Source organism: Meles meles, chromosome 11 (genome assembly GCF_922984935.1).
Source record: "Meles meles chromosome 11, mMelMel3.1 paternal haplotype, whole genome shotgun sequence".
Taxonomy (NCBI): domain Eukaryota; kingdom Metazoa; phylum Chordata; class Mammalia; order Carnivora; family Mustelidae; genus Meles; species Meles meles.
The window spans coordinates 37,512,024-37,528,042 of record NC_060076.1 but is presented as its reverse complement, the minus strand read 5'-3'; the positions used below and the strand labels follow the sequence as shown (position 1 = coordinate 37,528,042).

General features: G+C 48.3%; 1 protein-coding gene across 1 annotated transcript; it reads right to left on the bottom strand.

Annotated features, from left to right (window-relative positions):
- Positions 1-8,358: 8,358 nt before the first annotated feature.
- CCL19 (C-C motif chemokine ligand 19) lies at positions 8,359-10,153 on the bottom strand. Its single transcript, XM_046023381.1, has 4 exons — positions 9,905-10,153; positions 9,030-9,156; positions 8,721-8,814; positions 8,359-8,630 (listed from the first exon to the last, which is right to left on the bottom strand). Exons 1-4 carry the CDS (start codon positions 9,963-9,965, stop codon positions 8,610-8,612), a joined length of 303 nt encoding a protein of 100 aa, XP_045879337.1. The 5' UTR covers positions 9,966-10,153; the 3' UTR covers positions 8,359-8,609.
- Between the last annotated feature and the right edge of the window lie 5,866 nt (positions 10,154-16,019).

Genomic DNA, 16,019 nt, shown 5'->3' with positions numbered 1-16,019 from the left:
TTTGCAGATGTGATTAAAGTCCCTGATAAGTTGACTTTGAGTTAATCAAGAAAGAGGTTACCTTGGATGGGCCTGACCTAATCAGGTGGGTCCTTTAAAAAAGTGTCTAGAGATTAGAAAGAAGAGGTAGCCTTAAATTTTTTTTTTTTAAAAGGGGGTGCCTTGGGGCACTTGAGTGGCTAGTTGATTAAGCATCTGACTCTTGATTTTGGCCCAGGTCATGATTTCAGTGTTGTGAGATTGAGCCCTATAGCCAGGCTCCTGCTGGGCGTGAAGCCTTCTTAGGATTCTCCCTCTGCACACACACCCCTGCCCCCCCTCTCCCCAACTCATATGCTCAATCTCTCTCCCTGTCTCTCTCTTGAAAAAAGGGGAACGTGCCTGGCTGACTCGTTTGGTAGAGCATGGGACCCTTGATCTTGGGGTCATGAGTTCAAGCCCCATGTGTGGCATAGGGTTTACTTAGAAAAAAGAAAGAAAGGAATTAAAAAAGAGAAATAAGCAGCAGCAGATGCTGTCATGTTGGTTGTGAAGAAGCAAACTGCCATGTTGTAGAGGGGGCCATGTGGCACGCAGCTACAGGAACTCAGGGCCTCAGTCCTACAAGCACAGCTGCCAGTACCCATGAGTCTGAAAGACGAATCTGAATCTGAAATGCGACTGCAGCCCGGGCTGAGTCTAAGTTCAGTCTGATGAGACCCCACGCCCAGAGGACCCAGTTAGCATGTCCCTGGACTCTTGACCCATAGAAACTGTGAAATAGTAAATCTGGATTTTTTTTTTTTAAAGATTTTATTTATTTATTTGACAGAGAGAGATCACAAGTAGGTAGAGACGCAGGCAGAGAGAGAGGCAGAGAGAGAGGAGGAAGCAGGCTCCCCGCGGAGCAGAGAGCCCGATGCGGGGCTCGATCCCAGGACCTTGAGATCATGACCTGAGCCGAAGGCAGCGGCTTAATCCACTGAGCCACCCAGGCGCCCCTAAATCTGGATTTTTTGAAGCTGCTAAGTTTGTGGTGATTTGTTACATAGCAATAGAAAATGAGTATGAGAAGGAAGAAGACAATAAATGTTAGTTAAGCCCCGGGGCTAGTTTCATAACAACAGACTATAGCTTTTAACCATATTTTCCTCCTGGCTTTGAAATGCCCCTCTTTCTTTTACTGACTCCCCTTTTCTTTCATCCTCCTTTATTCCATTCTTTTTTTTTTTTTTTAAAGATTTTATTTATTTATTTGCAAAAAAAGAGAGCATGATGTTGAGACCAGAGGGAGAGGGAGAAACAGACTCCCTGCCGAGCAGGAGTTGAGGCGGCTGGCGCTTGGTCCCAGGACCCCGAGATCATGACCTGAGCCAGAAGCAGACGCTTAACCAACTGAACCACCTAGGTGCCCCTATTCCATTCTTGAAGATAGATTTTTTGTGGGGATATTATTACTACTCACCAAGACATTGATTTACTTCTCCTCCCGGCAGTCGTTTCCTTCAAGTTAAGTATGACTGGGGGCACCTGGGTGGCTTAGTCAGTTAAGCGTCTGCCTTCGGTTCAGGTCATGATCCCAGGGTCCTGGGATCCAGCCCTACATCAGGCTCCCTGCTCAGTGGGGAGTCTGCTTGTCCCTCTCTGTCTGCCCCTCCTCCTGCTCATGCTCTCTGACTCATGATCTCTCTCTCTCTCTCAAATAAATAAAATCTTTTTTAAAAAAGTTAAGTGTGGTTGTATGACACACTTTGGCCAATGAAATGTGTATTGAAATGGCATGTGTCATTTGTGGATAGAAGTGTTTAAACAAGAGATGCCTGTCTTTCCTGGCTGCAGTGATGGTAGAAATATGTGGGAGATGAAAGAGCATGCCAGAAGATCAAGGCAGCCTAGAATGTTGAGCTTCCACATGGAAAACAGCTGTGCTAAAGACCCGCCTAGACCCAAAGCGGGCTTGGTATGCATGGGGATAGAGTTTTGTTGTGTTAAGGCACTCAGATTTGGTGTCATCTGTTGTTGCAACATAACCTAGCCTATCCTGACCAATCAGGTGTGTCATTGGTGGTTACCAGGCATTGTACAACAGAGATGGGATTATAACAAACTAGAAGAAGAATGGATGTCACCCTGAGATCTTGGATTTAGAATTGGATTTTGCTATGGGCCGAATTGTTTCTGTGTGAACGTATCCCGAGATAAGATCTTTAGGAAGTAATTTAAAGTAAATGAGGTCATAAAGGTAGGGCCCTAATCTGCTAGGACTGTGGCCTTATAAGAAAAGAAAGAGAGGGGTGCCTGGGTGGCTTAGTGGGTTAAGGCCTCTGCCTTCAGCTCGGGTCATGATCCCGGGTTCCTGGGATCAAGCCCCACATTGAGCCCTACATCGGGCTCTCTGCTCAGTGGGGAGCCTGCTTCCTCCTCTCTCTCTGTCTGCCTGCCTCTCTGCCTACTTGTGATCTCTATCTGTTAAATAAATAAATAAAATGTTAAAAAAAAAGAAAAGAAAAGAAAGAGAGAGATCTTTTTCTCTCTGTCATGGGACAGAGTAAGAAGGCGGCCATCTGCGAGACAGGTAGGGAGCTCGCACCAGAAACTGACCATGTTGGCACCTTGATCTTGAACTTGTAATCTGCAGAACTGTGAGAAAATAAATGTCTGTTGTTTAAGCCACCCAGACTATGGTATTTCATTTTGGCAGCCCAAGCTAAGACAGATGTTATAATTGCTAAAACTCTGAAGTCTCTCTTTGAGGAGGAGCGAAGATTTTTGGTTGTATAAGCAAAAGTGATTACTATATTAGGTATACCCTTAAATTTTTAAGAGGCCTGGGTTTGAGACAAAGGGTGTATTTTGATGTTGGCTAGCCAGAGGGTAGGCTATAGAGGTATTTATTATTGTTTTCACTGCCCACATCTTTAACCCCTTTCCATAATTGACAAATTTCCTATTATATTAGTCTTAGTTCCCAATAGTTATCTTCCATCATAAAATACCCAAAGGTCACATACTAATTCCTGCCCCCCTTTGCTGTTTGACCTTGGACATATGACTTGGACTTAGCCGGTCAGAGGTACCTTCCAAGGATTGTGAGTAGGAAGTTAGCAGTGATGCAAAGTAGCAGGATTAGTAGAGAGTCTAGTTTGATGGTGACAGGAGTGGTGGCAGAAGTGATGTGTGTTTTCCAGGGGCACGGGAGATTTGATCCCAGAATCTGGCGAGTAGGTAGAATCTGGCGAGCTGATGACCTAACATTTGTGGGGTTTGAAGCAATGGTACAAATGAAGGGCAGCATACCATGGATCTAAATATTTAAAAGTTACAGGGCGCCTGGGTGGCTCAGCCAGTTAGGCGGTTAAACATCTGCCTTCGGCTCAGCTCATGATCTCGGGGTTTCGGGATCAAGGCCGGGATTGGGCTCCCTCCTTGGCAGGCATTCGCTTCTCCCTCTGTCTGTAACCCTTCCCTCCAACTTGTGCTCTCTGTCTCTCTCTCAAATAAATAAATAAAATCTTACAGACCGAGTCACCCAGAAGTCCCAGTAAATAAAATCTTTAAAAAAATTATTTAGAAGCTATAAATCGAGCTAACATGTTGTCAGATAAAAATGTCTCTCTTACTGCCTTGAAAAATATGCCTTTAGAGCAATTCATAGGCGAGGTTCAAATTTAGAATTCTTGGACTCTTTGGAGTTCTATGATGGAATGAGGTGGTAAGAGGAGAGCCAAGTTCCCATGCTTTACTTGTCCCCTTCTCTTTCACCAGCTCCTCTTCTAGCCTCGGTTTCGTCATGAATCATGAAAGGCCTCCTGTGCCTGGTGTAGACACTCTGGCCCCATACATACATTTCCCTGGAAATATCTACCTCTTGGCAACCCTCTGGATGCTGGGAGTGGCATAGTCCATTCTAGGAAGGATGACTCTCAGGAAGAGGCCTGCATGGACTCTGGAAGCTGCTTGGGGCCACTTAGGCAGGGAGTTCTCTAGTGCTCAGTTCCTGAAATGTGCTCTAGAAGGAGAAGACAAGCTCCAGGTGGATATATCCCCGTAGCCCTGTGTACTCTTTGCTCTGTGCCCAGATATATGACTGGGGAAGAGCCAGAGCAGAGCCCTCTGAAACGTGGGACGCAGGGCAGGGGCTCCAGCTGTCTGGACATGAGGATGGTGTTGGCATTTGGCATCCCTTCTAGGGATGCTGTCTGGCCTGGCCTGGCTCTACTACAAGATTTGCAAGCTGTTCCAGCTGCTTGGGCTCTCTTGTTCTTCCATTCTCTCCAATTTCTCAGGGTCTTTTCAACAAATTACTTTTCTGCTTAAATTGGCTAACAAGGGGCACTTGGGTGGCTCAGTCAGTTAAGCATCTGCCTTTGGCTCAGGTCATGATCCCAGGATCGTGGGATCGAGTCCCAAATTGGCTCCCTGCCCCATGGGGAGCCTGCTTCTCCCTCTTCCTCTGCCTACTGCTCTGCCTGCTTGTATTCTCTCTGTCAAATAAATAAATAAAATCTTAAATTAAAGAAAAAAATTAGCTAATGAGGTTTAGTAGCTTGCAACTGAGAATCCTTGTTAATACATTTGTCTATTCACTTTTTTGTGTGTGGGGGGGCAGATACTGTAACCTTCATTAGAGGCTTTCATTCAGTTTCATGAAGCCCAAGACCATATCTGTCTTATTCACGATGGTATCATGAGCTCTGAGAACAGTGCCTGGTGGGAATAAATGTTCTGGGTTCCAGTGATGTGGCATCCCTTTGGACACAAGGATTTGCCAGGGTTAGGACCCTAGATCACAGCAGCCCTGAGACTACGGGGGGCCCTACACTAACAGATATTCTGACACCTAGGGCTGCCGTGCCGAGGTGCCAAGGGGCACCATTTACATGGACTACAGGGAACATGGTGTCCTCGGAGTTATACAATGTTGATGTCTTGCCTGGAAGGCATGGTGTTCCTGGTGGTCTTTCCATGTGGTCCGCTCTCAGGGGTCACTGAGGAAGTCCTCTGACCAGAGAAGTGCCAGCTTGTTCTTACAGAGGGGTTCTTGAGGAAATTCCCCACTTGGGAGTCCTGCTCCTTTGTGAGACTGTTATTTCCAAGATTTTTCTGGCTGTTTCTGAGTTTCCCGGAGGCCAGAAAAGGGGAGCCTGGGGGTGGGGGCTTACCGAGAAATCGAACACGAGCTGATGAAAACATGATCAAAACCGTATGGGGCTGGCTCTTACCAAACATTTACCCATGCAACAGAGACAGTCCCAGCTCTTAAGAACTGGATGTACTCCAGGTAGGAGTTGGGCGGGGCATCGTGGGAAAGGGCCATTTTCAGTTACATTTTTTGTTAATTAAATGAGTTCTGGGGCTTGTTTTGGGCCAGCCCCTGAACAGAGCAATGTTGGCAATGGAGACGAATAGGTCCAATCCCGTTCTCTGGGAGGCCTACCCACGGACGGGGCAGGGAGCTTTTTGTCTATTATGTAGATGGGAGCTGGGAGTTCTCTGAGCAGGAATGTCAGGTAGGGAGGTGTTGGCTGCTGGGGTCTTGGGCTTTCAGGGTAGGGAGTTTTCCCTCTGCTGTTGGCCTTAAACTGGTAGCAGGAGCCATGAGCCCTAGACAGGAAGGTGTCTATTCAGAGGCAGGCAGCAAGGCCCCTATATTCTGGTGGGGAAGCTAGTCCGTACTGTCCCTCAGAGACACAGACCTCAGCACTGTCAGGCGAGCAGGAGGTTTCTGGCCTGCCAGAACTTGGGATAGTGACACAACACTTGTCATTAAATTATAGTAAAACAAGGAGCAGGTGTAATTAGATGAAGTCACAGTGCTGAGAATGTTTGGGTGGTCAGGACAAGTCACAGGTGGCTGGGGTAAGCCCTCACGTATCTGGCAGGGAGATAAGAGGCTAGGACTAAGTGCCCAGGAGAGGTTGGTGGCTGGGGATGGGGAGGCATGGGCTGGGGAAGGGTTAGGGAGGGCGCGTGCCTGCTCTCTGTGGTACTCTGGTGTCTGCGCCCTTAGACTTTCTTGAAATTCTTTATTCCTCAGGCCTCCAGGGTCTGGTCAGAGACTGTTCAATTCAAGTCCCTTCACTGGCTCCTGAATTCTTTTCTCTCTTGCTGAGTCTCAGCTCGTTCTTTGTTCCCAGAGGGTGGCCCCTGGGGCCCCAAGAAGTAGGGACATTTCTGAATGTGCATGACTTTGAGGGAGACTGTGTGAATGCTGGGGGTTTAGCCTGAGACCCAAAGATTCATGAGTCAAATCTTTGGAGAAATTAAGCATCTCTCCCCATACACCTGACTGATGGGGGAACAGAAGTTATAGAGATGGGAGGTAAGGAAGAGACTTGACTGGAGTGGCACAAGGAAGCACTGAAGCAGGACTGTGGGCTGGGCACAGAGATCAGGACTTGTTTGTGTCCCTCCCCTCAGTGGCAGTGGGAGGGAGGGAGTGTCCAGGACCTCTGTCATAGCAGCATCTTCCTTAGGTCTCCTGCCTTCACTTCCTCTACTCTGTCTGGGATTTTCCCCCGAGAGTCCAAGGGGGAGGCTTTATGTCTTCCTCTGTGGCAGGCTGACTTCCGCTTGGCTTCCCTAGGAACTGAGAAGGATTTGAAGCAATGTGCTCCTCTCACACCTGTGTTTGTCCTTTGCTTGCTGGAGTACAGGGCACGGGGTCCAGAAGGTGTCTGTATGTAGCTGGGACCCCTGGAGCTCCACGGTTGGCTGCCTTCAGGGATGGATCAATGGATGAATGAGTACATGGGTAGAGGAGGGGATGGATGGACGGCAGTCTAATGGGTACAGAGATGGCTCAATGGATGGACGCATGGGGGCATGAGTTGGACAGCTAATTTCCTCCAGGCAGCAAAACCACACTTTCCAGCTATAGCAGTTGTTCTTGCAAACTATCCCCATCCCACCCACTCCTGTGACTCTAAGAGACGGGATATCTGAGGTCTTGAATACCTTCCTTCTGAGAGTAGAGGGGGGAAAGAGGCTGCTGTGTACTCAGCTTAGTGAGGAGGGGCTGGCACAACCCCCTCACCACTGCTCCCCTTCCTATGCTGCCCAGGCCTGGTTTTCTTACCAGATGAGTTATGTCTGCTTTAAGGATGACCCCCTTCCCAAGAAACGATGCCCAGTCTGCTGTCATAGCTGTCATCCAACCCCAGTGCCACAGCCTGACTGCTCTCAGTGGGACAGGTCCTTAGAGGCCCAAGTTGGAGAGCAGCAGCTTCCCCAGGGACTTCCTGGGCATGAGGAGGTCACTCCTTCCAGAGCAGCCCTGCAGTATGCTCCAAGAATCACAGTGCTTTCATGTCCCCAAGAGGAGACTCCTTCTCTGTAACTCCCCGGTCTTAGTGTTGCCTCCGTCCTGGAGGTCGCAGGGGTGGTGGGGAAGTTCCTACTTGCTCAATCTCCCTGGCTTCCTGGCTGCTCCTTTTTCCACCCTCTAAGCCCTCTTCCACTCTGACTTCAGGCTCCCAGGTTTCTCTGTCAGTATCCCTCAGAAATGTGACCCCAGGATTGCTCAGACGGGGCTAGACCTGGCCCAGCCTGAGGAGAGAGGAAGGCTATCCTGAAGGTCAGATTATGTGTGGACAGATGGGCCCACAAGGCTGGCTGTTGAGCTTTTCCTCACATATGTATTCATTTTCTAGATAAATATTTATTGAGTGACTACCTTTTGCCAGGCAGTGACACCACCACCAGAGAGACAGTGGAAACCAAAAGAGACATGAGATCTCTTGAGGAAGGCTGACAAACTATCAGTCAGAAAGAACTCAGTGTGATGGTGCTGCAAGGGGACGGGGCAAGGGCCCTGGGAGCTTGGGAGGAAGGGGGGCTACTTACTCTAGCCTGGAGTCAGGGGAAGCTTCCTGGATTAAGATCATTAAGCCCCAGAAGGGAAGGCAGGTGAGCCGCTGAGAGAGAAGAGTGTTCCAGATGGAGGGAAAGGCGGGGGGCTGTGGGGGGATATGGATGGGGACTCCCCCCCACCCCCACCCCACCTCAAGCAGAGCTGGGCCTCTTCTTGTCCTCGGCCAGGAAAGCTGGTTCCTGACATCTCCCCTCCCTCTGGTGACACCTGATCCCTGAGACACCTGGATACTTTGTTTTGGAGAATAAACACTGGGAGGCATAAAAGAGTTGGCTCAATCAGAGAAAAGACAGGTTTGGTGTTGCTGAACCATGGAGAGTAAAAGGGCCATGAGGAGACCAGGTGGGGCTCTGATCGTGGGAACTCATCCCCAGAACGCTGGGTGTGAAGTAGGGGTCCATGAAGAGGTTGCTCAAGTTGCAGAGGGAAAGTGAGATCCTGCCGTTGCATCTTCCCCTTTCCCATTCTAGTCCTCTCAGACAGACAACAAATAGCAGACAGACAGGTCTGTGGGTACCAGCTGGGCTTTATTTGAAGCATTGCAGTCTGGGTGTGGAGGAGAAGCTGCGCTCCTGTCACACTCACCCCTGCTCACACTCACACTCCCATTGACACTCCAGGCCCTGAACCTGCTGGGTCGGGTCTGGTGCAGAGCTGCTGGAAGCCTGGTCCTCCCTTCTGATCCTTCGTTCCTCAGGACTGCAGCGAATCACATTCCTTCACTCAGACACAGGGCTCTCTCTGGGGCTGTCTGGGGCTAACTGCTGTGGCGCTTGTTCTAGGGCAGGAAGGAGAGGCAGGGTCATGAGTTGGGGTTTTGGGCAGGGGCTCTGAGGGAAGAGGCAGGGCTGAGGAGGGCCGGGCTTGCCTTTGCAGAGTTCTTCTGCAGTCTCCGGATGATGCGGTCCACCCAGGGCTGGTCTGGGGGTGCACAGAGCTGGTGACCCCTCAGTGTGGTGAACCTGGAGTCATAGGTCAGAGGTCAGAGAGGCTGGAGCCCAGGAACCCAGCTTCCTGGCAGGCCCTGGCAGAGGCTGGGGACCACATATGGGAACCTGTTTCAGGGGCTTCCTTGAAGAGATTGGGCTTGGCAAGGAGAAGACAGATAAGAAGGTGGGGGTATCACCAGTGGCTGGTGGGGGGGATGAGGCTAGACGAGCTCCTCCCCACAACTCACACAACAGCAGGCACTCTGCAGCCATCCTTGATGAGGAGGTAGCGAAAGGCTCTGATGATATTCCCTGGGATGGGGCGCTGAGTTACAGACAGGCAGCAGTCTTCCGCATCGTTGGCACCACCCAGAGCTGGGGTGGGAAGAGGGGAGTGTCAGGACACAGGGACCCTGAGGATGGGAGGCCAGGGCCCTACGGGATTAAGGACACATGCGTGCGCATGCGTGTGTGTGTGTGTGTGTGTGTGTGTGTGTGTGTGTGGTGTGTCGTGGCAGGGGCAGTTAAATCTGCTATTTAGCTGGTATATACCCATATGGCCCTCATTGTTGCTAAAAATACTGGAGTACTTCTGAGCTGTTTGGTAACCACCACTGTCCTGAGCCCCACAAATGCCTTCCCGCTGCCCTGATCGTCCCAAGCTCTCTCCCAGGGTCTCTCAACTGCTGCATAAATGCAGAGTTGATGCTGCTCACAGCATGGGGCTGGGGGGTGAGGGGTAGGGGTAGGAGGAGATCGGGATTAGAGGATTTACAAATTGTAAAATATTTGGACTATTAGCCCTGTCTCAGCATCTCCCATCCTCCCCACCGTAAACAAATGCATACTGTTCTCTACGGTCTGGGAAACGGAGGCAGCAGGAAACAGAGGCTGCAGAGGGAGGGGTAGCCACAGACCCCCAGGATACAGACACCAAGAGACAGACATTGGCATTCAGGGTCCCAGGTATACCCACACTCACAGGCACACACACAGGGCTCAGGGCACCCCCAGGTTGACCCAAATGTGCAGACCTAACTCAGTGTCTGTCCCTCATGGCCAGCACCCTGAGATTTAGATGCCCCCTCCCCTATGCCCACCACAAGCCTTCCCTCAGCCTTACCAGGGGAGGTGCAGAGAGCCAGCAGGCTGAAGGTCAGTAGTGTTCCTGCCCGGGATGCCATGGAGGGCGGACAGAGGCAGAGCGACAGTGAGCTGAGCGTGAGCACGGGTGAATCCCCGGGGGGTGTGCTGGAGTCTTTCGAGGCTGACACTTGGCTGGCAGTGGGAGGGAGCAGTGGGAAGCGCCCAGGCGTCCTTGTGGGGTGTGAGGGGCTCTGGGAATGTGTGTGAACGCCTGCGTGAGGCTGCAACTGCCTCTTATTTATGGCTCAGAGCTTTCACTTTCCCCGCTCAGAAATTCCCCTCCACATCCATTCCGTGGATTCCCCTCCCCTCCCATTTTCTGAGGGAAACTGCCCCTGCCCCCCTTCTTCCCGCCTCGATAGTTTACTGCTTTTCTGCTTTTTTTGGCTTCATCTCTGAGAATCTAAGCTGTTGGCAGTTTAGCCAAGAGAAGGGATCTTGTCCCCTCAGCCAAAGAGAGGGCATCTGCACTATCACCTTCTAGGTGGTGTTTGCGTCGTGGTGTTTGCGTCATTAACCATAGAGCTGGCCTTCAGAGGTGCTGTTCGGGTCTGGGGGGTCAGAGTGAGGAGTTGCATCTGCTTCCCTAAGTCTATGCCTCATTCTCCGTCTTGTCTCTGTGGTTCTTCTCTTCTCTGTGGTGTGGGTGGTGGTGAGGATGGGTCTCTGGTCCTCTCAGAGCAATCGTGAAGCCTGAGGTAGCCTCTCAGCACTGCCCATCTGTTATCTGGGAACCAGTCCCTTACTTGGGACAAGCAGAGTTGAAAGAGAATATCCCTTGGGACGAGGCCCGGCACCCATCCCACATCTCAGGCCTCTGGGATTCAGTCTCTTGGCTCACCCAGCACTGCCCTGTTCTCTATTTGCCATGTTCATATGTCTAACACCTGGGTCAGCAGAACAGCTGGAGGGAGGCTGGCCTAGAATAGCTCTCTTCATCTTTCCCCTGCTCTCAATCCTGGGAACCAAGAGGGGATTTTTAAGGAGAGGGGCTTTTCAGCTTATACTCAGACAATCCCCAAATTTCAAGGAATCGACAGATGGAGGTGGGGACAACTGATTTCCCATCCTTATGAGAAAGACCAGGACTCAAAAGGGAAATTAATATGTGGAACACCCGTTCAACAAACCCGCCCAAGCTCTGGATCCTCTTTTGGATGGGATGGTGTTTCTCTCATAAATTTCTGACTTATCTTTCTTTCCATCCATTAATATTAATATTATTATTATTATTTCTTATTGTTTCCTCTGTATTAGGCTCTGTATCAAGAATGCCATTTTACTAACTTTCCCAACAAAACTATGAAGTAATTTACTTTTATTTATTTATTTGTGAGAAAGAGAATGCTCAAATGTGTGCTTGCGTAAGAGTGGGGGAGGGGCACAGGAGGAAGCAGACTCCCTGCTGAGGAGGGAGCCCTATGTGAGACTCAATCCCAGGACCCTGGGATCTGACCTGAGCCGAAGGCAGACTCTTTTTTTTTTTTTTTTAATTTTATTTATTTATTTGACAGACAGAGATCACAGTAGACAGAGAGGCAGGCAGAGAGAGAGAGAGAGAGAAGAGGAAGCAGGTTCCCTGCGGAGCAGAGAGCCGGATGTGGGGCTTGATCCCAGGACCCAGGGATCATGACCTGAGCTGAAGGCAGAGGCTTTAACCCACTGAGCCACCCAGGTGCCCCTGAAGGCAGACTCTTAACTGATTGACCCACCCAGGCGCCTGTAATTTTTATCATTAACATATTATTGTTGTTTCTACTTTATGCATAAAGAGCATGAGGTTCAGAGCACAAGACCATACGATGAGTAAGCGTCTTGTACCTAGGTGTCTTTCACTCTAAGGTTTGCACTCTTTGCCACTATCCCATGCTGCCTGTCTGCCAGCCGTCCATTGATCACAGAACAGTACAGATGAGTGAAACTCTACAGATAGAATGCCTTGCTTAGGGTTCCAGTTCCACCACTTGTTTACTGTGTCACCTGTGCAAATTATCCAGTTCCTGATATGTACTGCCTGATAGATTCTGCCCTTATCTATAAAGTAGGAATGGTACAAGAACTACTTCTTAGGATTAAGTGAGGTAATCCAAGTAAAGCCCTTAGTTCAGAGGTTGGCATGTAATAAACACCCATCAAATATTGACCAGTGTTATTGTTCTATCCTTTCATTCAGGTATATGTCAGTTCATCTATCTATCCACTTTTCGTTGACCTATGCATCCTCCGGCCTCTGGTGGTTCTGATTATTCCCCGTTGTCCCAACCTCATTCACCCATCCACTCTTCTCTCCCCTGCTCTGTTCTCTGGAAGGCTGACCGCTATAGACTGAAATACTCAGGATCCCTTGCCCTCCAGTTTCTATTTGAGTTTGGTCCACAAGAGCAGCAGCAGGAGATGAGTGGGTGATAGGAGAGAGATGTTAATTCCCCAGATCGTTCATCTTGCTGTAGTCCTGGCAATGAATAATTTTCTGTCTGGTAGTTGTTCTCAGAGTGGTCTTCAGATAGCAGAAGCAGCATCATCTGGGAGCTGTTAAGTTTATTGATACTGGTGGAACTATATTAGCTCAGCACCTGGGAGTGATGTTAATAGTTTGCTGGTCACTGGAAGTGTAGACTCAACAGTGGCCTTTGATCAATGAGGTTGAGATGTTAGAACCTCACTGACATATTGTACAACAATGCTTCTTAAACTTGGATGCACATGTGATTCACACGGGAGTCTTGTTAAACTCTAGATTCTGATTCACTAGGTCTGGGATGAAACCCAAAATGTTGCATTTCTAACAAACTTCTAAGTGATGCTGATGCTGCTGGTCCTCAGACTATGTACTTTGAGGAGCAAAGTAGAGGAAGGAGTGCAAAGTTTAGAGAGATGGGAATGTTAGACTGTACCTGTGGAATGCAACCACTAACTGTACACCTCTGAAGGCCCCAAAAGATACTTCCTTCTCCAAGGCACAAGAAATGCATTAATGAGGGGAACAGTAGCTTCTTGGAAAAGCACTGTTGTGGCTTCTTTAGTAGGCAAGAGATAGGGTTAGGGGATGCCTTCTTGCGACTGGGCAATCTTATTTCAAGGGGAATAATGGAATCCATGAGTGGAAGAGGTCAGATACTGGCACATGACCACGAGCAATAATGTAAATGAGATTACTATATAAATTGTAGGGACAAGTGATAATTTATGTGCTTTGCCCAGAGGGATCTGTGGTCCTAGCTAATTGATCATAGTGTTCCTAGGAATGAAATAGATGGATAGCTTACTGATGTGTTACTTGGCCTGTGTAAGTGGAAACAGCTAGACAGGGTGGGAAGAAATTTGATCCAAATTGTATTGGGGACTTACAGTCTTTTACCCAGTTCCCCTACTTAAGTCATTTTGCCAGACTCTAAGCTCTTTGATCAGATGGGAGGTGGGAGGTGGGATGGACTGAGTCTCTTTCATAGGTGGATTCTATAATTCTTTCTCCCAGTTAGCAGTTCTCCTAGTGCATCTCCAACAGCATCTGCATCACCTAAGAACTTGCCAGAAATGTAAATTATTGGGCTCTGGCCCAACTTCACTGGATCAGAAACTCTGCAACTGGTCCAGCAATCTGTACTTGAACAAGCCTTTCTTGTGATTCTGATGCATGCTAAAATTTGAGAATAACTACCCCAAGGCTTCTCTTCAGAGAGATCTGTAGCCATTTGCTAGGGTGAGTCTGAATGTGGAACAGGACATACTCAGAACTTTGGGGCGTTATTAGATACTGTCTGTCTTATGTTAATACTAGTCTTGGGAACCCAAAATCCCACTGGGGTCCACCAGTCAGAGTGAGGCTTTATAGAGGTCAAGTGACAGGTTTGCCACTGGGCCCTGGTCTAAAGTTCAGGCTCTAGTTCCCCCAGTGACAATGTGATCTAAGAGTGTTACCTATAGCAGATCATATAGTCGGAGGTGCAGAACAGCATTCCAATGGTCATTGAACATACGAGACCAGGCCTTAGAAGTTTCAGAAGGTGCGAGTAAAAGTGTGGGCAGGTGGCTTAGATATCTATCTGTATAGTGTCTTCCTCTGATCACACTCACGCCTTCATGGAGAAGTTTTCTACAGTCAACAGAGAGAGAAAATGCATGGTCTTGATTTTTAGATGGGTATTTTGGTTTTTTTTTAATAAAGATTTTATTTATTTATTTGACAGACAGAGATCATAAGTAGGCAGAGAGGCGGGCAGAGAGAGAGAGAAGGAAGCAGACTCCCTGCTGAGCAGAGAGCCCAATGCGGAGGTCGATCATGAGATCATGATCTAAGCCAAAGGCAGAGGCTTTAATCCATTGAGCCACCCAGGTGCCCCAGATGGGTCTTTAAGGCAGGCTGGCCCTGGAAGATGGTGGTGAAGGGAAGTCCTTTCAGTGAGCAGAATTTCAGGCAATACACTGAATGTGAACATTGTCTGGAAGGAGAGATGGCCTGAGGTTTGGAGGTACCACCAGCAACGGCTGCCTACAACAACCATGCCCCCTCTTTTGTAAAAGTTTCCCTCACATTTTTCCCATTAAACCTTTTTGGACATGCAATTTATTTCCCACCAAGATGCTGAATGATATAAGAGTATAGTGCCGAAGCTGACATAGAAGTTTCAATTAAATTTTAATGCTGTCTGCCTGGAATCCCTGTTGGAAAAGATCCCAAGAATCAGCAGGAAAAAGTGAAATAATGAATAATAATAAACAAGGGATTTGTAACATATTCATTCAATAAATATTTACTGAAGGCCCCCTATGTTCCAGACACTGTTCTTGGCACTGGGATACAGCAGTAAACAAAACAGACATTTCTGCTCTTGCGGAGTTCTTAATCTAATGAAGGAGACAGGCAATAAGCAAACAAGCAAAATATATAGTATTTCAGATGACAGTAAGTGCTATGAAGAAAAATAAAGATGGCAAGAGGGATAGGGAGCACTGGAGAGGATGGTCAGGGAAAACTTAACTGACAACATTTGAGAAGAAAGCTTATGTGAAGAAGGTGAGGGAGAGAGCCTTGCAGAGATCTGGGAAAGAAGTTCCAGGTAAAGACAATAGCAAATGAGGGACACCTGGGTGGCTCAGTGGGGTTAAAGCCTCTGCCTTCAGCTCAGGTCATGATCCTACGGTCCTGGGATTGAGCCCTGCATCGAGCCTGCTTCCCCCTTTCTCTCTGCCTGCCTCTCTGCCTACTTGTGATCTCTATCTGTCAAATACATAAATAAAATCTTAAAAAAAATAAAGAAAATAGCAAGTGAGAAGATTTTGAGATGAGAGTGTGTTTGAGGAATAGAAAGGAGCCCTGTGTTTGGGAGGGAAGTGAGCAAAGAATAGAGTGGTAGGAGACATCGATAATAACAGGGGCCAAATGGTGTAAGGGTTTGGAGGCCATTGTAGTGTTTATGTTTTACTGTAAGTGATATCGGGAATCACTGGAGAGTTGACAGAGGTGTGACATGATCACACTTGTTTTAAAGGCTCCTCTGGCTGTCCGATGGAGAACAGACCAAAGTAATGCAAGAAGGGAAGCACAGAGGCCAGGTAGAGGCTCCTGCAATAACTGAAAGGGGACATGATGTTACTGGGAGTTGGTGAGAAGTGGTTAGATTCTGGAATATTTTGAAGGTAAAGTCATGGGCTTTGCTAAGTGGTTCAGCATAGGATGTGACAGAAAGAAGAGGCAAGAATACTGCAATATTTTTGGCTTGAGCTGTGTGATGGCCAGAGTTGTATTTATCAAAATGTGGATGAGTACGGAGGAGTGGGTTTGTGGGAAGATCAGGGGCCTCTTCGGACTTGTTAAGATGAAGTTACATTTTGAACATATAAATGGAGATGTTAAGTAGGCAGCTGGTAATATGAGTCTGAAGATCAGGGGAGAGATTTTAGCTGAAGATACAAAGTAGAGAGCATATGAATGGTATATAAGGCCGTAAGACTTTGAAATCTCCAAGGGAGTGAGGATAGGTGGAATAGGTTCCTGTTCCAAGTCCTGAAGCTACCAACATTGACAGATCAGGGACATGAAGAGGAATCAGGGAAGGAGGGGAGCTGTCAGTGTGATGATGGTACCCATTATC